A 24547-nucleotide genomic window follows, 5' to 3' on the forward strand; every position below is an offset into this window, starting at 1 on the left:
CCTCAAATAAATAATTCTTTTGCCAGAAAAGACTCTTCTAAACAACTATTTTCTTGGCTACGATTACCTATCTAGGCCTTATGTAGGTATTCACTGCTTATGCATGAAGTGTATTCAATGTAATAGACTTACTTTTCAATGCAGGTTTCTAATCGAATGAATGTTATAGTATCGAATTACTTCACGAGCTTATCTTTGCAAAGTGAATCATTTTTGATTAGAAAAGTGACACATTTTCACTTATCTGAAGAAAGTTGGTGGCTATCATTTTAACCGATTTTAGCTTTTAGATCCGCATTAATAATTCAGAATATTTATATTTATAGCTTCAGAACAAAAGTTAGTTGAAATACTCAAAAGGAAAAAAAAGACTTTTTCGTCTCGGATAGGTGGTAAACTCAAAAGTAAAAAAGATATCGGTATTTTTTCCTGGATCATAATCTTTTTGTTGTTATAATTGATTATCCTAATGGTTTTATGTCTAATAATAAATCGTTTTCAATGTCATCCACCGTAAGGTTCTAAGGTAAACCACTCTTGACATTAATGACCTGACCTGATAGGCATGTTGTTAATTTATACTTGATTTATTATAACTCTGTTATAAGATAGGTAAGTATAAAAAACAGCGTATGTATGCTAACTGCTAACATAACGAATAAACTGTTTGTTACTCTCACAGTAAGTTATATTAGGTACTATAAAATATTTTATGTGTTTATGCGCTATACATAAGGGTTTCCCCTTTCGTATTGTTTGTTGTTGTTTAACGTAATTGTAAATGTACGATTTTGCAATAAAAATGTATAATCTGATGTGTTGTTGACAAGAGAATAACATTTAGCTACGCATTTGTTGAAAGGTGAAATTATTTTAAATGTAATTTACGTACTATTGTTTTGTTGTTTATGAATACCACGAGTGCAATAAAATGTAATTGAATTCATGCAATTTAATTTTATCGTTGGATGCTAACACAAATGGTACAATACAATTTGATTTATCTTTTTTTGTTATTTATAGTAGTTTTTTAATTAAAACCAGCGGCATTACGGTGATTAAGTAGGTACCTCACATAAAAGTTACATTTTGCCACATACAACACAATTAAGCTAACTGCGCACCCTGCGACTCTCCCTCGCACTTACCCTTACCTTACTCCCCGCGTTCGCCCCATTAGTACCAGAGCGTCAATGTGATGTCACGTCTGCCAGGTGCACAGTTAACTCGACGAAGTTGTAAGTCCTAACCTAACGGNCGAAAGTTATAGTATCGAATTACTTCACGAGCTTATCTTTGCAAAGTGAATCATTTTTGATTAGAAAAGTGACACATTTTCACTTATCTGAAGAAAGTTGGTGGTTTTTAACGTTTAGATTCGCATTAATAATTCAGAATATTTATAGTGTATTTATTTAAGCTTCAGAACACAAGTTAGTTGTAATAAAAGGGAAAAAAAAAGACTTTTTCGTCTCGGATCGATGGTAAACTCAAAAGTAAAAAAAATATCGGTATTTTTTCCTGGATCATAATATTTTTGTTGTTATAATTGAATATCCTAATGGTTTTATGTCTAATAATAAATCGTTTTCAATGTCATCCTCCGTAAGGTTCTAAGGTAAACCACTCTTGACATTAATGACCTGACCTGATAGGCATGTTGTTAATTTATACTTGATTTATTATGTTATAAAGTAAGTATAAAAAAAACAGCGTATGTATGCTAACTGCTAACATACGAATAAACTGTTTGTAACTCTCACAGTAAGTTATATTAGGTACTATAAAATATTTTATGTGTTTATGCGCTATACCAGCTATACATACCTAAAGGTTCGGCCAAACCAACGCGATCAACCGGCGTGCAGCGATGGCGATCAATGCATTAAGGTCTGGTCGCCATCGCTGCACGCCGGCTGATCGCGGTGTGATCGCGTTGGTTTGTCCGAACCCTAAGGGTTTCCCCTATCGTATTGTTTGTTGTTGTTTAACGTAATTGTAAATGTACGATTTTGCAATAAAAATGTATAATCTGATGTGTTGTTGACAAGAGAAAAACAATTACGCATTTGTTGAAAGGTGAAATTATTTTAAATGTAATTTACGTACTATTGTTTTGTTGTTTATGAATACCAAGAGTGCAATAAAATGTAATTGAATTCATGCAATTTAATTTTATCGTTGGATGCTAACACAAATGGAACAATACAATTTGATTTATCTTTTTTTGTTATTTATAGTAGTTTTTTAATTAAAACCAGCGGCATTACGGTGATTAAGTAGGTACCTTACATAAAAGTTACATTTTGCCACATACAACACGATAAAGCTAACTGCGCACCTCGCGACTCTCCCTCGCACTTACCCTTACTTTACTCCCCGCGTTCGCCCCGTTAGTACCTACCAGAGCGTCAATGTGATATCACGGCTGCCAGGTGTGCAATTAACTTGACCAGATTGTAAGTACTAACGGAGCTCAAAAAATTGATTGAGAATTTTGAGAAGAATTAATAACTGGATTCAAGGCCCAGAACAGACGGTGAAACGCAACTGCAACGAAACTGCAACTTTCTGATGATTCTGAAGAATGAAACTGAAAGTTTCAAACTGGTCGCGTCATGTGTGGTCTCTCAACGGACGCTATGGCAGAAACTTAGATGCAACTCAAAAGTAACTAGCATTTGCAGTTTCGTTGCAGTTGCGTTTCACCGTCTGTTCTGGGCCTAACTGAACGTTGTTTTGCGCTACGGACCTTATAGACTTTCTGGTCACTAGGTCAAATACAAGTACAATATTCTTAATGTTACTTTGGAACATTTTGTCTTGGAAGAATTTATCTCAGAATATTATTCGCAATATTGACGCTTGAAAATATTTAGAAATGTTGAAAGGTCTACAATTTATTTTCCATTTTAATTATTATCGGGCGACCGTATAATGACTTAGTCATACTCTTGAATCATTATGTAAAACCACTGAATCATTTTCTCTTGGAAAATCTACTGTAATTTTATTTTCGTCTAAAAACTTAGTTCCCTTAAAACAAACCGAATTAAAAAGGTAGGGGAGACTGGCNTTTGGGCCAGTCTCCCCTAGCTAGCGTATCCAAAACTATCGGGTCATTTTTTGATTGGGAATATCGCAGGTTTAGAAGTTGACTTTAGTTCTGATGAGTACAATAAATAAGTAAGTGATGAATGCACGTCCCAAAACGGGACATTAGTTTTGTAGTGTGCGTAACGGTCAAGTGACGTGATGTAGGTACACGCCAATTCGAGCGTGTCACAAAATCGAAGTGCAATAAATTACCATAGTAATGTAGAGTCTACATTGTAGACGATTTGTAAGTACTATCACAGAATAATNGTCAGTGATCGGCACTGCGCTGAAGCTATAGGGCTGACTTCGGTAAAATGATGTAACGTGATCACGTGAGGTGCCAAACTGCGGAAAATGGCGGAGGAAATACATGATTTAGCATGAATTATCATGAATAATATTAACTACTTATTTACCTCTCAGTGTCTTGAGGCAACATAAAAAAGTACATTCTGTGTTTTTATTCATTTATTTATTGCGTCCATCTTACTAAAGACACCAAATTGTCGTTCTTTAATTATAATTATGTTTAGGTTACTGTGTGATTTACTAACCATAGTTTATAAGACCTTTGTTACTAACACTTTTATGGGCTATGCCTGAAATAAATACCTTTTATTTTATTTTATTTATTATTATTTAGGCAGTTAAATACTGCACAGTATTTAGTACACCATTTTCTTTATTTTCTTCCATCATACACAAGAATACGCGTGCGTGAGTCAATGTTCGCTCGTATGTGAGGCCTTGTCGAATAGTATCCTGTAGGTGGGCCATCGTGCGTGTTTTGTTTTCGATGTAAACTCGCGGAGATGAACAGGCCTGGTACTATTTATTAGTCTAAACAAATAAAGAAACTTTGACTTTGAGACAGAAAGAGTCTCTTAGCAAATTACCTAAATGCACACACTATAAGTATTTATGTGTTTTCGAAGTTTTCAAATGATGGCAATAATAAAATTGTATGATGTCAAAATAATTTAAAGCAACTAAGTATACAATATGATATGATAAGACAAAATTTATGTTTTTTTATGCAGGACAAGGCAGGTATTACAAAGTAATTGAAAACACTATTTTAATAATTCATGTTCAACTGCAATGCTTATGTTACGGTTAAAGTGATAAATTGAAAATTATTAATAATAACCGGTTATTATGAATAATTACCGACAGTCGCGGTAAAAGTGATAAATTAATCACATTTAACAGTGATTATTTAATAATTAAACCTTACTACTAACAAATTTCATAAAAGACAACAACATCTTGTGTGCGTGCTGATGTACAGCCAAACTTTTGAACGTTTTGATAACATATATTAATATAATTTGGCATAATGAGTTTGGAATGTTTCTTGCATAATATTACATTTCCATGATGCCTATAACATAATGTTTTGATTTAAAGTGAAAAATAGGTTAAGGTGCGGCGGGGGTGGCCCTTGGGCCACCCCTAAGCCGCCTATTTATTTTATACACACATAAATGACCTCATATTAATCACATTTACCAAATCATGCGGTAATTATACATAATAACCGGCGATTATTCATAATTTTCACATTTATCACTTTGACCGTAACACTTATATTATAGAATGTTAACGTCGAAAGCAATTATAGTTTTTCTGTACGCAATAATGACGACGAAGAAATATTATTAAAAGCACGCGTTTTAACTACAGCTATAAAAGTTAGGTATTCGGTTCGTTATTGTTATCGATGAAATTACAAGAATTACATAAATTTTATTGCATTGCGACGCGGTTTTTAAACTTGTAGGTACTGCTATATTTTCGTTTAAAAATACCTATGTTTTTAATTCAATAGTCGCTGAGCTTAGTTTATGGTCAAGTTACTCGTAACTATTGTGAAAATCCATTAATTGTGCATTTGCATGTTTTAAGCATTTTTTTTAGCGTGATGTTTTTTTTAATTTATGTGTGTTAGGTATTATTATTATTATAAAACTTTATTGCACAATAAAATAGTACAAAAGGTGGACTTAATGCTATTTAAGCATTCTCAGCCAGTCGACCCCTGGGTTATGCAGAAAGCTGTGAGTGCGAAGGTAGAGGTAGAAGGGTAGAAGTTAAAATTGAAGTAAAATTTTTAATAGGTATGTATTTTCACGTAACTTTTCTTTTGTCTACAGAAACGAACACCAATACTTAGATCAAAATGGCACGAGGAAAATCGTTGCCGAGCGGAGTCGCGGGCAGCTCATCTAGTCACAGATTCCTTCACATCGCCGCTATCATGTTGATTTTAGGTAAGCTTACTGCAGTAAATTGTTTAAAAATAAAAGGGTTTTACCTGTAATAATTCACATATAAAACTTTACACTTTTACCAATGGGCATCGTCCAATGACAGTTATATTTTGTCTCAAATCGTTATCAACAGTATTTACCAAGAAAATAATTCATGCAGGTTTCCTTTTTCTAAGCATGGTAATTAACGTGCATGCTTAATTTATGAAGTAACCGCTTTATTTATTAAACATTCGTCTATTTTGTTTGATTACTTAAAAAACTAGTACTAACCCATGATGTCCTTACTCCACAGGTTTACCAAGCGCACACTCCCAGATCGAGAAAATGTACGTGGACGTCACGAATCTCAATCTCCTCGTGGACGAGACATATCTCCTCAAGTTGGTCCAAGTGGGGCAATACAACATCACCCTAGCAGCGACGGCGCAAATACAGCACCCTGACATAGTCCAGTTCGTGCCGCAGACAGTAGAGATCCCAGGATCTCCGGAACCGAATACGAATGTGACTATCACCCACGATATCTGTGTGCTAGGAAAAAGCCCGGGACATTCTGAGGCCGTCTTCAATGTCACACCTGAAGGGTTTGTCAAGTAAGTCCATAGAAACTTTCAGCGCTGCCTGCATCCAGACGCTTCCCTCGACCAGATCTATCATCATCATCATCATCATTTCAGCCATAGGACGTCCACCGCTGAACATAGGCCTCCCCCAATGACTTCCACATCGCACGGTTGGTAGCGGCCTGCACCAGCCCCTTCCTGCTACCTTTATCAGGTCGTCGGTCCACCTTGTGGATGGACGGACGGACCAGATCTTAGCTAAAAAAATCCTTAAAGAAAACGTTATTCTCACCACGGCAACTCCTGTTTATCAGAATAATATCTTACATGGTAACTAAGGTTAAACACGTGATAGTTATTTTCGTTCGTATTTTTAAATANTCTGGCGTTCAGTAGCTCTTAGTCTATATGTTTATATCCGTTGTCTATTACCAAGCTTTGCTTAGTTTGGGACTAAAAGCGATTTTAAAATGTCCAAAGATAAAAAAAGAATGTAGATTTCACCTTTTTAGCTACCTATCTATAATGTTTTTTAAATAATCAAAATACAAGCATTAATTAATAAGAAAGCGCGACTTTAGTCTCAATATCACAAGTGCGGCCCACCTCTAGTTTATTTTGCGACCTTGTGGCCCGTGCCTGCCAAAAGGTTGCCGACCGCTGATCTAGAAAAACGTAAGAAATTTTTTGGGTCATTTTTGACGTCTTAACAGTTAATTTAAACTGCAGACTTCACTAGTCCGAAGAGATTCTGATTAGCTTCTGTAACTTTTGTAACGTCAGAGGTTTTCAAATTACTTCTAATTCACAGTTACTTTCAAGTTTCAACTCATTCTCTGTAGAGGATTCTCTCACGCAGGAGTTCCACGTGTAGTTACGTTAACCCTTAATTACAATAATGTTATTGTTATTCAAACAAAAGAATACGTATTAGAAAGTCAATTGGAGGTGAACAGCCGTAATCATCTTCAATTTAACATTTTTGTAGCCTAATTAAAACGTACTATAGTGGGGTAAGTTTAAGTTAACCGTATTATTGTTACGTATATTGCGTTGTGCGGAAACTACAGTGACGTCACGTATGCGCGTACGCTTTGTTTTCTGACTTATTAACCTTTGGTTACGAAACTTTCCTAAAATAGAGAAACACGGGTTTCAACGCGACATTTTTATATGAGCTACATATGTACTTACGGCTTGACGTTTCGGCTGCTATACTTTCCTACTTCTTAATTTATAAGACCGGCTTCATACGTTGGCCCCAACGTTGGGCCCAACGCCATTCATCCGGTTTGTGCTTAGAGAAAATAGTCAGTCCCAATTTTTTTATTTAGATCCACACGTTGGAAAACTGGCAAACATTTATTGGGAGTTAGGGCCAACATCTGGAGCTGGCCTAAAAGCACAATATTAACGCCCGTATTCACAAACATTACTATGAGCTTTCTCAGTGCGCGTGGACTCACAGAGTCACACACGAGCCAATCACAGAGCTCTATTCAATGCTGTGCGTTCGGTTTGCTACTTCAATGAAGCAAGCATCGTTTGATAAACCCATTTATTAAACTCTCTTACCAAATTCTTGGAAACAAACTATTATCGTTCAATAATACGATATTTTCAAGTGATGTTACGTCACGAGTTCCCATTTTCCTCTACCTATTGTATGTTTGGAAGAACAAAACAAAGAAGTTTCAATGTTCATATTTTTTCTTGTTATAGGTAAACATCTTTTTTCTACACTAATATTATAAAGAGGAAAGATTTTACTGTTTGTTTGTATTGAATGGGTTCCAAAACTACTGGATAGATTTGAGAAATTCTTTCACCATTAGAAAGAAGAAAGAAACACATTTATTTTGGTTCCAACTTAACAACAAGACAGATTAAAAGTAAGAATGTACAAGTAGTTCGAACCAAAATTGGCCACCGCTCAGCATGGGTCATGCTCTGTAATAACAAAACCCAGAACATGACGCTGTTATTCTGCGGAAACCATTTTTGTAGAGAGCGGCAGAAATAGGCCATTAGAGTCCTTCATTATTTCTGATCAACATAAGCGATACGAAGTTCGCCGGATCAGCTATTTTTGAATAAAGTGATACCTATTGTATATTTATGTTTGTANGTTAAATAAAAATATAAATCAAATGAGTCAAAACATATATTTGGGTGCATAGAATTTTAACCTTTAGATAATTTTAATGACTAAGTGTGTAGCTCTATTTGTATCTTAACTTTTAACCCGCTGTTTATCTAAATAAACTTTCCGTTTTACTTTAAATAAACTTGGGGTTATTTTGTTTATATCAGAGATAAATAAACATTGAATGACTTATGAAATACCAACATTTGATATCTAAAAATCCAGATTACTCATTAAATTAGTTATTTCTTTTTCTAGTCTTTAAAAAAGTCATTACCAATGATTAATTGCCTTTACTTTAACCTAGTTCCTACTTCAATGCCTATCTACATGAACGTGACAAATGCTTAATTTAATACAGCATTCATCTGTTTCTGTAATTTAGTACACCGATCTTGTCGCGACACGGAAAAATTTCCTTATAGGATAGGTCCCCTTAATTGATGTTTATTGTCCGTGGTGTAGGATCTTCTTAAAGGAATAATCGAAAGGAGGATTGGCCTATACTCCCTAAGCTGGCCAAATGAGTTAGGAGGCACCTAGTGTTATAGCTGGACCACAAAAGATGTGCCGCTTTAACTTAGCTATAGATGTCCTCAAAAATAAAACCTGATACTTATTTACTATACGTCCAATGTAACGACAAACGACCGTGAAACAAAAACTCCAGAGGGAGCGCCATAGCTCTAGTGAGCAAGCTAAAATAAAATATTTAATTTCCCAGCATGGACGACGTGTTTCTACGGATCACGGTGATGCATTCCCACGCCATTCGCCTGATCTCCTACATCATGGGCTGGATCTACTTCGCGGCGTGGTCGGTGTCCTTCTACCCGCAAATCTACATCAACTTCAAGAGAAAGAGCGTGGTCGGCCTCAACTTTGACTTTTTGGCGTTGAACATCATGGGTTTTACTATGTACTCGCTCTTTAACTGCGGACTTTACTTCTCTAGGGAGATTCAGGTAAGTTTCTTTATGTTTTGTATGCTATGTGAGTTATTAGATAGTATTATTTAGCTTTCATCTTTTCAGCTGTTTTTTAGATAATTTGTTATTTTGTAGATAATCAAAATACATGCATTAATTAATAAGAAAGCGCGCCTCTAGTCTTAATATCACAAGTGCTAGAAAATAAACTAGAGGCCCGCCAGTTTATTTTGCGACCTTGTGGCCCGTGCCTGCCATAAGGTTACCGACCGCTGATCAAGAAAATAGTTGGGTAATTTTTAACTTCTTAACAGTTAAACATTATGCTTGAACTGCAGACTTCACTAGTCTGAAGAGATTCTGATTAGCTTCTGTAACTTTTGTAACGTCAGAAGTTTTTCAAATTACTTCTAATTCATAGTTACTTTCAAGTTTCAATTCATTCTCCGACCGTAGCACGCAGGAGTTCCATGCGTAGTTACGTTAACCCTTAATTACATTAATGTTATTGTTATTCAAACAAAAGAACACGTATTAGAAAGTCAATTAGAAGTGAACAGCCGTAATCATCTTCAATTAACACTTTAACATTGTTGTAGCCTAATTACAACGTACTATAGTGGGGTAAGTTTAAGTTAACCGTATTATTGTTACGTATATTGCGTTGTGCGGAAACTACAGTGACGTCACGTATGCGCGTACGCTTTGTTTTCTGACTTATTAACCTTTGGTTACGAAACTTTCCTAAAATAGAGAAACACGGGTTTCAACGCGACATTTTTATATGAGTTACATGTACTCACGGCTTGACGTTTCGGCTGCAATACTTTCCTACTTATTAATTTATATGACCGGCTTCACACGTTGGCCCCAACGTTGGTCCCAACGCCACTCATCCGATTTGTGCTTAGAGAAAATAGTCCCAATTTTTTTATTTAGATACACACGTTGGAATGATCTTACGCCACGAGTTTTCCATTATATTCGCCATTTTCCTCTACCTATTATTGTATGTTTGGAGGAACAAAACAAAGAAGTTTCAATATTAATATGTTTTTCTTGTTATAGGTAAATATCTTTTTTCTACACTAATATTATAAAGAGGAAAGATTTTACTTTTGGTTTTATTGAATTGGCTCCAAAACTACAGGACCGATTTGAAAAATTCTTTCACTATTTCCGATGAACATACGCGGTATGAAGTTTGCCGGGTCAGCTAGTCTATCTATCTATCTATCTAAATCATTACATATGACTCAAAGGTGACTGACTGACTGACACAGTGATCTACCAACGCACAGCTCAAACCACTGGACGGATCGGGCTGAAAGGCATGCAGGTAGATGTTATGACGTAGGCATCCGCTAAGAAAGGATTTTACGAAACTCCACCTTTAAGGGGGTAAAACGGGATCCACGCGTACGAAGTAGCGGACGGCCGCTAGTTTTGAATAAAGTGATACTTAGTGTATTTGTGTTTGTATATTCCAGGCAGAATACTTCAGCCGGCACCCCCGGGGCTTGAACCCGGTACAGCTGAACGATGTGTTTTTCTCGCTCCACGCGGCCTTCGCGACTCTCATCACTATTAGCCAATGCTTCATGTATGAGGTGAGACAGTTTGTCATATTTTTGTAACACAAGGATCTTAAAATTGGGTTTTTATTATGTAGATGGTCGGTGCAGTTGTATATGAATGCATTGCCGTATTTCAATATTTTAACAGTCATCTATAGCCTGGTCCGTGAGCACGTAGAATTTTGTCCAATGACCCCAAGCTACCCATCCTTATCGCTCGCGCGTAATTATGTTGCTGTCGCGCTCGCACACTCACTGCGGGCGCGCGTCGCACAGTCGCGACAGCAATATACTGTCGCTCATGCTGGCTTTGCGTGAGAAGGATTGAAAAAATTGAAATGTTCGAAATTTCAGATAACGTTTTTGGGAAGTAGTCCCGGTACCTATTTTCTTCGTTTTTCATTGAACATTATATTTTTGTCCAACGTTATTGTTACCAAATAACATAGCCCAAATACTTTACAGACAGGACACGTAAATAAGAAGTTATGAGAACAGAAAAGCAGTCCCCTTTTCTTAGCCGTAAGGCAAATGCCCATGTGACATGCAATAAATAATTTGAATTTATATTTGAAGGCTGTCTTGGCTTCCAGCAATACAGCCTAAGAATGGCTTGAAATTGGCTTGATAAATTAGATTTATTACATTTTATATGAGTTCCTTTCCAGCGCGACGAGCAACGCGTCTCCAACACAGGGCGCGGTATTCTGTCGCTGTTCACCGTGATTGTGATCGTGACAGCCGGACTGGGTTTCTTTGGTATCCTGGAGTGGCTGGACTTCCTTTACTACTGCAGCTATATTAAACTGTCCATTACGCTCATTAAGTATGTGCCGCAGGTTAGTAAAGTTTTTTTTTTCCATTTATTTAACAACTAAAAAAACATTTAGATAGCTTTGAAAACACAGTTACTTGCAGACAGGAGTATACAGTAGCTTATTGTTCTAAAATCCTCCATTGATAAATAAGAGAGCGCCGTGCTCAATAGGTCCTACAGTGATGATGATGATAATGATGATGATTATCATGGGATGAGAATACAGACCACAATAGCCTGTTGCGGTGTTGGAGTGGCTGCTTCGAAACGCTGGTTTGAATTGTGGTGAATCCTTTCCTAACACAAGCGTATATTTAGCTTAGCTGGATAATGATGAAATAATGAATAATGATGATAAAGGATGTTAATGTCTGTTGCAAAATCAAGAGCTAAGCTAAGTTAGAGAGCTGACGCAGTTTTCCATAGTGTTTGTATAGTTTGCACACAACTATGGAAAACTGCGTCAGCTATGCAAGCTAAGCTACTAACGCCCGTATTCACAAACGATACTTGCTTAAGTGAAGCAGCAAATCGAATGCACAGCGTCGAATAGAGTTCTGTGATTGGTTCGTGTGTCACCCTGTGCGTCCACGCGCACTGTGAGACCTCATAGTAATCTTTGTGAATGCGAGCATGAGTTAGCCTAGGTCATGGGCAACCTGCATTTCTTGCTTAACCCTTAAACTCCCACTTTTCCAGGCCTACATGAACTACAAACGCAAATCGACCGTCGGTTGGTCGATTGGCAACATCTTCCTAGACTTCGTGGGCGGTTTCCTCTCCATACTACAGATGGCGCTAAACGCTTACAACTACAACGACTGGGCGTCGTTCTTCGGAGATGCCACCAAGTTTGGATTGGGCCTGTTCAGTTTGGTCTTCGATGTATTCTTCATCCTGCAGCACTACGTTTTCTACAGGTGCGTTAAGGGTTAAGAGATGACAGTTATGCTATGTCACGTTTGTTGATGTCATTGAGGATTTAAATGAATAATATAAAAGAAAATAATGAAAGACCCTGCATTGCAATTTCAACCTGCCCCATTCTTATTGAAAGGGGCACATTGAAACTGCCGGACGAATGAGAATAAAATTTATAGTTATAAAAACTATTTCAAATAATTGACATTATGACAAAGGATATAAATAGCTCATTTTATTGAAAGAGTTAACTGTATAATCTGTCTTTTTAGATTTGACAAATTTTCCTCTGAAAAATGTTGAACATAATGGTTCGAAATAATGCATGTTTTCACAATAATAACACATTGGGCGTGCTACATTTTTTTATATCATTGGTGATAATTTGAAAAGTTCATTGAGTGTGTTTTCAACAAAATGATCAATTTTATTTTTATTACTTTGTCCTTAACTGATACTTAATAATGGTCATTCGCTATCAACTCGTGACATGGCATACTGATAGCAATAACCGTATGGAATATAATAAAATTGACATGTCAAATTTTGTCACTTGAATTTTAGTGTTAATTTATTTAGAGATTTTTTACTATTAAATTATTTAGAAATCTTATATCCTTTGAATCTTGATTATAGTTCCAAAATACTGAACTGTCCTATGCATGACATTGACAGTGGGGCGCCACCGTCAATACCGGATCGCTCTGTTTCCGATTTTTGCCATGTTGGAAACCATATAGTTGAACGATGGTAGCGCCCCCCTGTCATTGAGTTTGGTGGGACAGTTCAGCTTGGGTCATCTATAAAATCTTGACTTTAATTTGACATGTCATTTTTTTAATTGTGGAAACAAGTTTTGAATTTTCCGCAACTTACATCGGTGTGGGGAAGGGTTTCTAACATAGTCTAAGCATTCTTGACTATCCTACGATTTCTAACTCCTTTCTCTCACTCTTACATTTGTGTCACTTTACCATTATTATAAATCGATACTACAATCATCAAAAAAATCATGGGAAGCATATAATAGAGCTTGTAATAGAAATGGGAAGAACATCACCCAGCAAGCCATTTTGAAGACAACAAATACAGACATAAGACGAGAAGCCTGAGCAGTATTATGAGCATGAAAGCTGAAGAAAAGAAAAGAGACTTCCAGAAATACACGAATATCACTTCATTTCATTAAAATATGAAACACAAGATAAGTATACTTTCTAAAACTTTGTAGATACAACAATATAAAACATAATATCAAGATCAAGAAAAGAAAAGAAGCATCCAGAAATATACAAATAAATACATTTGCATTGATTCATGCAAACGTAAAACATGGAACACATACAAAAAGAAATGTCATATAAAAACAGCCTCATAAAACCTCTTAACCTGCAGATGTCACCATTGTTGTTAATAACGATATCGGTAAACGCATCAACGGGACGCTATAATGAGAAACGCTACTGCATCAGACGTAGTTTCAAAAGACTGGAGACTTGGAGAAATTCCAAAGATATACGAATATCACTTCATTCTGCATCGATTCATTAAAAACATGGAACACAAACCAGCAAAATGAATAACATAAACCAAAAATATCACGGAAAACAATGAAAACACTGGAATTTTTATACTGGAAACACAGCCTCATAAAACCTCATAACAGATGTCGCCTTCATCGTCAATAACGTTATCGGTAAATGCAACAACGGGACGCTATAACGGGAAACGCTACTGCATTTGGAGTTTCAAAAGGGGTACAAAATGTCTGGAGACTTATGGGAATGTTTTTGTGGTATATTATTTCAGAGAGGATCATTTAGTGCTTGACAGTGAGAATAGTTCGGATGTGTCGAAGAGTGACGATGGACAGACGTACTTTTTGGTCAACACTAAGTGGTATGTATACTGTAGTTAGAGGTTGATCTAATGGTGATACCATTTTGCAAAACTGATGAAGTTTATACTAGTGATGAAGGTGGAGCGACAATAGTCTAACGGTGAAGGTGCTGGATTGACCGATTATACAGGGTGTCCCAAAATGCGTGAATCAGGATGGAGAGGTAGCTCTACTAATGTACTATCCCTAAAAAATATGGAAAAAAAATTTTGAGTTCGGATTTTTTTTTAAAAATGTGCTATAAACTCGAAATCTAGTCATTATTTTCAAAAGTTTGTTTACAGATAAACGAAGCGATCATGTACAATTAATATTAGTAAGAAAAAAGTACAAATAAACTCCAAACGCAGCAATTATAGCCAGATACTCAGGCAAAGCTGATTTATTTTCACTTTTTCAAAACAATTTTTATTGTGTCCTTATGAGCTTTATTTTATTTTTTCATATTTTTAAGGATAGTACATTAGTAGAGCTACCTTCCCTATCAGTTTGATTCACCCATTCTGGGACACCCTGTATTATAGATCAGAAGAAGGCTAATTCGATCCCTGCCGCTGCTGGACTATTGTGGTAAACCCACTCATAATACAAGCATATTAAGCTACTTAATCATGAACTTGTACAAATGCAACCTGCAAAATGGAATCATTTCTAGATCAAAGGACACAAGTAAAGCTTTCAACTCAACCTATCCCGTAGTCGTAGTTATAAATCATTTTAGATATTGCAATTGGTTATAACCTCTGGGGTTAATTTGTCGCAATGTCAGATAAAAAAATTATACAACTCCCGGCAGTTTTTAGACATACTTGCTCCTAATTAATGAGTTAAATTGGTTATCGAACCTATTATAAGAGAAGAAAGAATACCCAACAATATCCGTTGCTACTTTATTTTCTCTGAAGATTGTATTTATTTCAATTTACCAAATGACAAATTGCAATATCAATTAGCTATTAGTAGTTAGTATTAGCTTGAATAATTATAAAACTATTGGTTTTTCTCTAATTTTAGGCACGCCTCCGAGAAGAAATACGACTTGGAAGGGAAAGTTTGATGAAGACTCCAGTTTCGTAACGCATTTGCAACACAGTAGCCATTTCGTCTAGTTATATTTTAGTTTAAGCTACGTTTAAGGATTATCCAATAACTTATTAATAAATAGGCTTATCAAGCGTTAGACAGGGTTCCAGAGAAGATAAAAGAAATGCAATTTGGTCTTTAAAGGTATTTATCAAGTAATAGTATTATTTTGTAGTGGAAATACGTGAATTAAGCTTTATTGTAAAATAATCTTTAAATTACATTTTCTAAGAGTCTATAATTGCCTGAATCTGGTATTGTAAGGCGTTTTCAGAGACAAGGCTATAAAAATTGCATAATTTTAGTTCTGTCTCAAAAATATTGTAAATTATTTGTTGCTAAATTATCGTTTAAACTAAAACATCCATAGACTCGTGTACTCCGATGCTTTTAAAATACAATTTCCGAATAACTTAAGTTTTAATACAGTTTTTATTGAGGAGTGAAAGAGAAAGCTAATTTTAGACAGACAACATTATAACTACATAGTAAAACAATTTTGCTTGAAGCTTGCCTTATATCCATTTTAATGAAAACCGATAGACTGATGTAACTAATGCAATGTTTGAAGTTATTATTTGGAATATTGTTAAATTGTTATCAAATGGCACACCGCCATATTGTTTTATCGATCTGTGATCACGTGCACATTTTATATTAAAATGTGTGTAAATTAACACTGCATTTTTCATTCTACCCCCTATAAAAATAGATTGAGGTTAAAAGAGCTATCAAGTGTAATAGACAAGTTTTAATTTTAGTCTATGGCCGATTGTAATAGTTTTAAGGTTTCGCTTACAAATAAATGTATTCTGGTTTTGCTGTCTTTCATTTCTAATCCCGATTCAAATACACTGGGTGTAAGGGAGAGTTGGCAGAAACTAAATTGTGAATTTTCTTCATTTATATCAGTTAATATTGTCTGGCACAACATCTCAAACATATAAAATCTTGAGAATTTGTTCATTAAAATCTGATTTGGTAAATGAAAATTCACTGTTTAGATCTTGCCAACATACCCTAGGTACATAACATCCTACATAAAGCCAAATAAAACTCACATTAGCTTGACAAATAAATCTGAGCTGGAACACAGAAATTAAACTATACTATCGCTAATTAGAGTAACTGTTTCCTTAAAAATTAATCTACACAGAAATCATATACATATGTAATTGACATCAAGTACTTATTACATGAACAAAACAGTAATGAGGCTTCTGATGAAAAACAGCTTAAAAATGACAGGTTAAGAAGGCGTCAAGTTTTCTCAGTATGTAGGTTTGTATGTAGCTGATCAAAGGATACTAAAATAATAATTTAACTGGAGTCCACTTTGATCACCCAGAGCATTATATCCGTGGGTGATTAAAGGACACTAAATTGTCGCTGGAAGTCTACTTGATCACCTGGGTCATCAAAGCCAGGTGATCAAAGTGGAATAGACCGCCAAACCAACTGGTTTGGCGGTTTGGGTGATCAACTGATCACCCAAGCCGATTTTCACTCGCCAGACATTTCTCAACTGCCTGCTATTAAAAGAAAACAGAAAAGACACTATTATAGATCGTTTCATCCACGAAGACCTTCCGCTAATGTTTGAATGTTATCGGTACACGCTAAATCATCCGTGAGTGCACACGCACACTACAATAATGACGCTCGGATTGCTCGGATCTAACTCCCCGCACCCCGCGCTTCCCTCGACCAAATATTGGTGGGGCGCGTCTTCGTGGATGAAACGATCGACGAGTTATCATACCTACTATCGATAATTTACTATTCAATTCAATGTCGGAGCAGTAAGTAGTCCGACAACCGAAAAGTCATGGGTTCAAATCCCACAAACTAGACTTTTTCAAGTTTTGAACCATGTTTGAACTATTTTGCTCCTGCGCATCCCTAGCAAAGTGGAGAGTAGGAAAATGAACTCCTCAAAAAGTGCAAACTTGGTATCCGTCACCGGGACTATTCCCACCTCTCTTTCCCACCGCTGCAACTCTTGTGCAGCCAGGATCTACANTTTAAATAAAAATATAAATCAAATGAGTCAAAACATATGTTTGGGTGCATAGAATTTTAACCTTTAGATAATTTTAATGACTAAGTGTGTAGCTCTATTCGTATCTTAACTTTTAATAACCCCGCTGGTTATCTAAATAAACTTTAGGTACGTTTTACATGAAATAAACTTGGGGTTATTTTGTTTACTTATATCAGAGATAAATAAACATTGAATGACTTATGAAATACCAACATTACATATCTAAAATCCAGATTACTCATTGAATTAGTTATTTCTTTTTCTACTCTATAAACAAGTCATTACCAATGATTAATTGCCTTTACTTTAACCTTGTTCCTACTTCAATGCCTATTTACATGAACGTGACATAATTCTTAATTCAATACATCTGTTTCAGTAAGTTGACTGTGGTTATAAGGGATTTTGTGATAAATATTATTGGCAGATAGCTAACAGCTTATAAGATAGGTCCCCTTAATTGATGTTTATTTTCCGTGGTGTAGGATCTTCTTAAAGGAATAATCAAATGGAGGATTGGCCTATATTCCCTAAGCTGGCCAAATGGGTTAGGAGGCACCTAGTGTTATAGCTGAACCACAAAAGATGTGCCGCTTTAACTAAGCTATAAATGTCCTCAAAAATAAAACCTGATACTTATTTACTATACGTCGAATGTAACGTCAAACGACCGTGAAACAAAAACTCCAGAAAGAGCGCCATAGCTCTAGTGAGCAAGCTATAATAAAGTATTTAATTTCCCAGCATGGACGACGTGTTTCTCCGGATCACGGTGATGCATTCCCACGCAATTCGCCTGATCTCCTACATCATGGGCTGGATCTACTTCGCAGCGTGGTCTGTGTCCTTCTACCCGCAAATCTACATCAACTACAAGAGAAAGAGCGTGGTCGGACTCAACTTTGACTTCTTGGCGTTGAACATCATGGGTTTCACTATGTACTCCCTCTTTAACTGCGGACTTTACTTCTCTAGGGAGATTCAGGTTAGTTTCTTTATGTTTTGTATGCTATGTGAGTTATTAGATAGTAATTATAATATTATAAGCGTCGGCCGTTTGGTGTAGTGGTTCGAAACGGACTACTATTCTGGAGGTAGCGGGTTCGATTCCCGCACAGTACAAACATTTGTGTGCATGAACATATTTGTTTGTATTGGACTGGGTGTTTTCTATGTATAATAAGTATGTATTTACAAAAAAAAAGTATTTAAGTATTAGACTANGGTGCATCCCTAGCAAAGTGGAGAGTAGGAAAATGAACTCCTCAAAAAGTGCAAACTTGGTATCCGTCACCGGGACTATTCCCACCTCTCTTTCCCACCGCTGCAACTCCTGTGTAGCCAGGATCTACAGCTTGACCGCCAAATAAAACCCAACCAGTGAAGGTCAAGTTTGTCCGTCACCTGTTGCGTTTGTAATTTCATCGCATACAGCAATTATTCTGTACTGGTGCTACAAAATACACTTCAATATTATGTACCAAGCAGTCACGATGGGGTCTGTTATTGCGTATAGCCATCCTAAAAACCCTGTCACATTATACCCAACGTAAAAAGTACATTTTTGACAAAATATTTTGCTCCATTCTTGCTAGAGTTTTTATGATACAAATATTTGTAGTCGCACACTATTATTTTTGCAGGGAAGCGCGCTACATCCGCCTGCCAGGCCGAAGCACAAGCGACGAGGACTCCGATCCTCCACAGCTTGAGCAAACTTCTGAGGAACCCTACCAGGGGGCGCCTGCGTAGAACGAACTAACGAGGTGATTGGCAAGTTCCAAGTCTTGGCGACTGGAAGGCACAAGACCAGTGGAAAGTAAGCATCATGGATTACATAGAGTTCTATGTAAGTACTGCGAGTGCTGGAAAGGATATGCTAAAATGAGATAGCTTACTTAGTAAAGTGATTGCGAGCGAGAGAAGCAGACTGTACAGTGATGATATCGAAGGTTACAATAAAAAAACTAACATTCAGCGTCTAAGCTTAGACGCAGACTACCGATTTTTAGTTGGCCGATAGTGAGGTCGTGGTGTTAATCAGTATGGAAATGTATGAAAGTGCGCACATTACACCGATTTGGTACTCATACAAATTATAGTCGCACCCAACTATCGGCCGACTAAAAGTCTGTAAAGTCTGTTCGCCGAGAGTTGATAAATATTATGAAATGTCTTGCAATAGTGACTGTCGCTTAATTATCGCATTCTGTATGGCGGGCGTCGTTCGTCACAACGCGCACTGAGTACCATGGTACGAGCCACGCAGCTGTCGTCAAGCGCCCCGGCCGGCGGGCGGCGGCGGCCACAGCGTGACCACTTTTAGTAGATTTCTACTTTTTTGGTAGATTTGAGGCAAAGAAAACGATGATTTAGTAGTGCGCAATCGTTTAGTAGATTTTGGTAGATAATTGGTATTTTTAAAACATTCTTATAAATGGTAGTCCAAAATTAAATTGTAACCGAGCCGAGAATCCAGGCCAAAAAAAAAAGGCCAGGCCAAATAATCTACCAACTTTTTTATTATATCGACAAAAATAATTAGCGGGCCGCAATTTATAATGAGTTTAGAACCTCTTATATTTAATTTTTTTTATCAACTCTCGGCGAACAGACTTTAGTTTGCGGGGAGTCTAAGCCTAGGCGCAGACCACCGCCTCTTAGTTGGCCGATAGTTGCGTCGGGCTGTTAATCAGTATGGAGATGAATGAAAGTGCGCACATTTCACCAATGAGGGTTTTCGCGATTGAAAAATCCGCCAGATGGCAATACGTAGACGTGAGGTCCAAATGCTGCATGATTGGTTATTTTTGACATGACATTGACAGATATGTCAAAATCCACCAATCATGCAGCATTTGGACCTCGCATCTACGTATTGCCATCTGGCGGATTTTTCAATCGCGAAAACCCTCATTGGTATCGGCCGAACCTTCATACAAATTAAAATCGGGCCCAACTATCGACCAACGATCGAGTTGACGCGCACCTCGCTGGAATGCGACTCCTATAGATGACCCACGCTGAACTGTCCCGCGAAACTCAATGACAGGGGGGCGCTACCATCGTTCAACTATATGGTTTCCAACATGACAAAAATCTGAACCAGCGATCCGGTATTGACGGTGGCGCCCCACTGTCAATGTCATCGACAGGACAGTCCAGTATTTTGGAACTATACCACTTACCGCCTGCGTTCGCCCCGTCCGTACCTGAGCGTCGATGTGACGTCACGGCCGCCAGGTCCGTAGTTATCGACGAGCAGGGTTACGATGTTATCGCGTCTCTGATAAAATCTTATCGATGATTTTAGACGACAAACGTATAGGCTTATCGCGTAAAATCGATAAAATTGCGCGATACATGCTTATCGCGACGCGCATCCTAAGCCTACAGGTTCTATGTCAACCTTATGCAAGTTGTGGTGTTATGTTACATTTAGAATCACGTGAAATCCACGCAAGGTTTTTCACATTAAATAAATATATTTTATTGCTAATAAACCGTAAAGTTATTTTATATTTACGTTTGATAAGAGCTTTTATTGCTCTATAAAATAATTATACTACTCAGTCTTAGATATTTTGTCATTGAAATGAAAATACTAACGAATGTATTCTATCGAACAATAACTCTAATAAGTATGAGCTTAAATAATTAATGATATGTACTTATAACTTAATAATTATTACGAGATATATAATTGTAAGTAGGTACTTTATTGTACATAGTAGCTAGCACATAGCCTACTACAAAATGTCCTTTTTGCAATCAATTTTGAACCGTATTTGTATTCATTCAAGGCATATGTTCAAAATCAATATTAGCAGGAAATGTACATTTTGTGGTAGGTATTAAGCGGTTTTATTAACTTTTTGGCAATAAACGTATCGTTTAGATAAAAACTAAGTTTACTTATTACTATGTGTATAATTAATTAATCATAATGAGGGTTTCCGCGAATGAAAGATCCGCTAGATGGCGCGGCACGTGGATGTGGGGTCTGACTGCTGCGTGATTGGTGGATTTTGACATATCTGTCAATGTCATGTCAAAAATAACTAGCATTTGGTCCTCGCGTCTACGTATTGCATCTGGCGGATTTTTCATTCGCGAAAATCCTCATTGGTACTATTGTATACTGTATATACTGTTCTCTTTTATATTGTTAATGCAGAAAATATATTGCATTCCATGTAACACAAGTTAGTGTTTTATTTTAAAAGAAGGTCGGAAAACTTGTCTCTAGCGGATACTTTTTCTCGCACATGAAGTTACTGAATTATTACGGACTAGCGGCCGCCCGCGACTTCGTACGCGTGGATCCCGTTTTACCCCCTTCATCTATCTTACGCGGTTTAGATTTTTTTCATACAAATGTTTTTTCCCGATAACTCCCGTTCCCGTGGGAATTTTGCAATATCCTGTTGTAACCTAAGCTTTAAGTTTACTAAGGTACCTGCATGCCAAATTTCAAGCGTCTAACGTAAGCGGTTTAGATTTTTCATACAAAAGGATTATCCCGCTAATTCCTGTTCCCGGGGAATTCCTAAGTATACNTGCGCATCCCTAGCAAAGTGGAGAGTAGGAAAATGAACTCCTCAAAAAGTGCAAACTTGGTATCCGTCACCGGGACTATTCCCACCTCTCTTTCCCACCGCTGCAACTCTTGTGCAGCCAGGATCTACAGCTTGACCGCCAATACAAACCCAACTACTGAAGGTCAAGTTTGTCCGTCACCTGTTGCGTTTGTAATTTCATCGCATACAGCAATTATTCTGTACTGGTGCTACAAAATACACTTCAATATTATGTACCAAGCAGTCACGATGGGGTCTGTTATTGCGTATAGCCACCCTAAAAACCCTGTCACATTATACCCAACGTAAAAAGTACATTTTTGACAAAATATTTTGCTCCATTCTTGCTAGAGTTTTTATGATACAACTTGTAGTCACACTTTATTATTTTTGCAGGGAAGCGCGTTACATCCGCCTGCCAGGCCGAAGCACAAGCGACGAAGACTCCGATCCTCCACAGCTTGAGCAAACTTCTGAGGAACCCTACCAGGGGGCGCCTGCGTAGAACGAACTAACGAGGTGATTGGCAAGTTCCAAGTCTTGGCGACTGAAAGGCAAAGGACCAGTGGAAAGTAAGCATCATGAATTACATAGAGTTCTATGTAAGTAGTACGGGTGCTAGAAAGGATGTGCTAAAATGAGATAGCTTACTTAGTAAAGTGATTGCGAGCGAGAGAAGCAGATGGTACAGTGATGATAGCGAAGGTTACAATCGAAAAACAACATTCAGCGTCTAAGCCTAGGCGCAGACCACCGATTTAAGATTGTTGGCCGATAGTAAGATCGTGGTGTTAATCAGTATTAAAATGTATAAAAGTGCGCACATTATCGCGTCTCTGATAAAATCTTATCGATGATTTTAGACGACAAACGTATAGGCTTATCGCGTAAAATCGATAAAATTGCGCGATAAATGCTTATCGCGACGCGCATCCTAAGCCTACAGGTTCTATGTCAACCTTATGCCAGTTGTGGTGTTATATTAGATTTAGAATCACGTGAAATCCACGCAAGGTTTTTCACATTAAATAAATATATTTTATTGCTAATAAACCGTAAAGTTATTTTATATTTACGTTTGATAAGAGCTTTTATTGCTCTATAAAATAATTATACTATACTCAGTCTTAGAGATTTTGTCATTGAAATGAAAATATAACGAATGTATTCTATCGAACAATAACTCTAATAAGTATGAGCTTAAACAATTAATGATATGTACTTATAACTCAATAATTATTACGATATACATAATGGTAAGTAGGTACTTTATTGTACATAGTAGCTAGCACATAGCCTACTACAAAATGTCCTTTTTACAATCAATTTTGAACCGTATTTGTATTGATTAAAGGCATATGTTTAAAATCAATATTAGCAGGAAATGTACATTTTGTGGTAGGTATTAAGCGGTATTAGTAACTTTTTGGCAATAAATGTATCGTTTAGATAAAACTAAGTTTACCTATTACTATGTGTATAATTAATTAATCATAATTGGTACTATTGTATACTGTATATACTGTTCTCTTTTATATTGTTAATGCAAAAAATATATTGCATTCCATGTATAACACAAGTTTGTGTTTTATTTTAAAAGAAGGTCGGAAAACTTGTCTCTAGCTGATAGTTTTTCTCGCACATGGAGCTACTGAAAAATTACGGATGTGAATTGGACAAACAGCATGAAAACTTAGATTCGGTTTTAACCAAGGCGGACCGGTGCAGAGTGTATTGAATAGCCAATGTAAAAAAATTGACAGCCCGACACTTCTCCGCTCCTCTCCGTCACGGTGGAAACTGAGCCTTAGGAAAATAGATATTTCATGTAAGAGAACAACAGATTCATATATGTTTTTTCTCCTAATTATAAATTCCTTATCGGCCATTGATACTTCGCTTCATACGAGTCTAAATAAGGAAACGTAGAATTCGCATACCAAAGGACAACAATTTTAATCCTTTACAAACATTTTTAATCGGTATCTAGCGCGAATATTAATGGATAGCAACAACATTGCGAACTAGTACACAATCCTTTTTTAATTAGCACGTAAAGTGATAAAGAATGACGCATTGCTCCAATTTGAACTCAATCCATATTCAATCTATAATTACTTAGGTAATGCATTTTTTTTTCTATAGAGCTTTAAAGTCTTGGACGTCATGAGTTGTGATTGGTTAAATGAGCGGTTGTTGCTTGTCTTACGATATCTAGCTATATTCCACCGTTGATGGTCAACTCGGTGCATTCATGCAGGGGGTTAGTGCAAGGAGCTATTCAAATTCAAATTCTTTATTAGTTTGTAAGCCTTTTTCAGGACATATCACATAACACGCCCCATACAACAGCTGGTGTTGAGAAGAAGTGTCATAATTATGAAATTCAGTCACTCAACCATCAATTGTGACTCATTCATTCATAGTAGGTACGTACTTAATATCTTTAAAGTTTTAAAATAAGTTATTTACTTAATTTGTTAAACTTACTTTGAAGTTTCATTTCTTTGTATAAAGTCAAGTCAATCTATACTTATAATAAATCTGTAGAGAGGTCAATTCTGTACATGAAATATATTTTCAAAATAACTATCAGGGGGTGATTAGTGATC

General features: G+C 36.6%; 1 protein-coding gene across 8 annotated transcripts in view; it reads left to right on the forward strand.

Annotated features, from left to right (window-relative positions):
- Nucleotides 1-23508, forward strand: part of Ctns (lysosomal cystine transporter cystinosin) — a 64679-nt gene extending 41171 nt beyond the window's left edge. For 5 of the 8 annotated variants that reach the window (XM_028306540.1, XM_028306541.1, XM_028306542.1 and 2 more), the window contains 8 exons: nt 5256-5372; nt 5668-5968; nt 8809-9049; nt 10504-10623; nt 11259-11429; nt 12107-12327; nt 14138-14227; nt 15243-15988. In XM_028306540.1, the coding sequence (XP_028162341.1) occupies nt 5282-5372; nt 5668-5968; nt 8809-9049; nt 10504-10623; nt 11259-11429; nt 12107-12327; nt 14138-14227; nt 15243-15285 (1278 nt within the window). In that variant the 5' untranslated portion in view covers nt 5256-5281 and the 3' untranslated portion in view covers nt 15286-15988. Of the gene's footprint in view, nt 1-5255; nt 5373-5667; nt 5969-8808; nt 9050-10503; nt 10624-11258; nt 11430-12106; nt 12328-14137; nt 14228-15242; nt 15989-18998; nt 19346-22331 lie in introns of those variants that run through there. The other 3 variants (XM_028306545.1, XM_028306544.1, XM_028306546.1) reach the window with 3 other exon arrangements.
- The last annotated feature ends 1039 nt before the right edge of the window (nt 23509-24547 follow it).

This window comes from Ostrinia furnacalis, unplaced genomic scaffold, assembly GCF_004193835.3.
Source record: "Ostrinia furnacalis isolate ACB-3 unplaced genomic scaffold, ASM419383v2 OfSCF2036, whole genome shotgun sequence".
Lineage (NCBI taxonomy): Eukaryota > Metazoa > Arthropoda > Insecta > Lepidoptera > Crambidae > Ostrinia > Ostrinia furnacalis.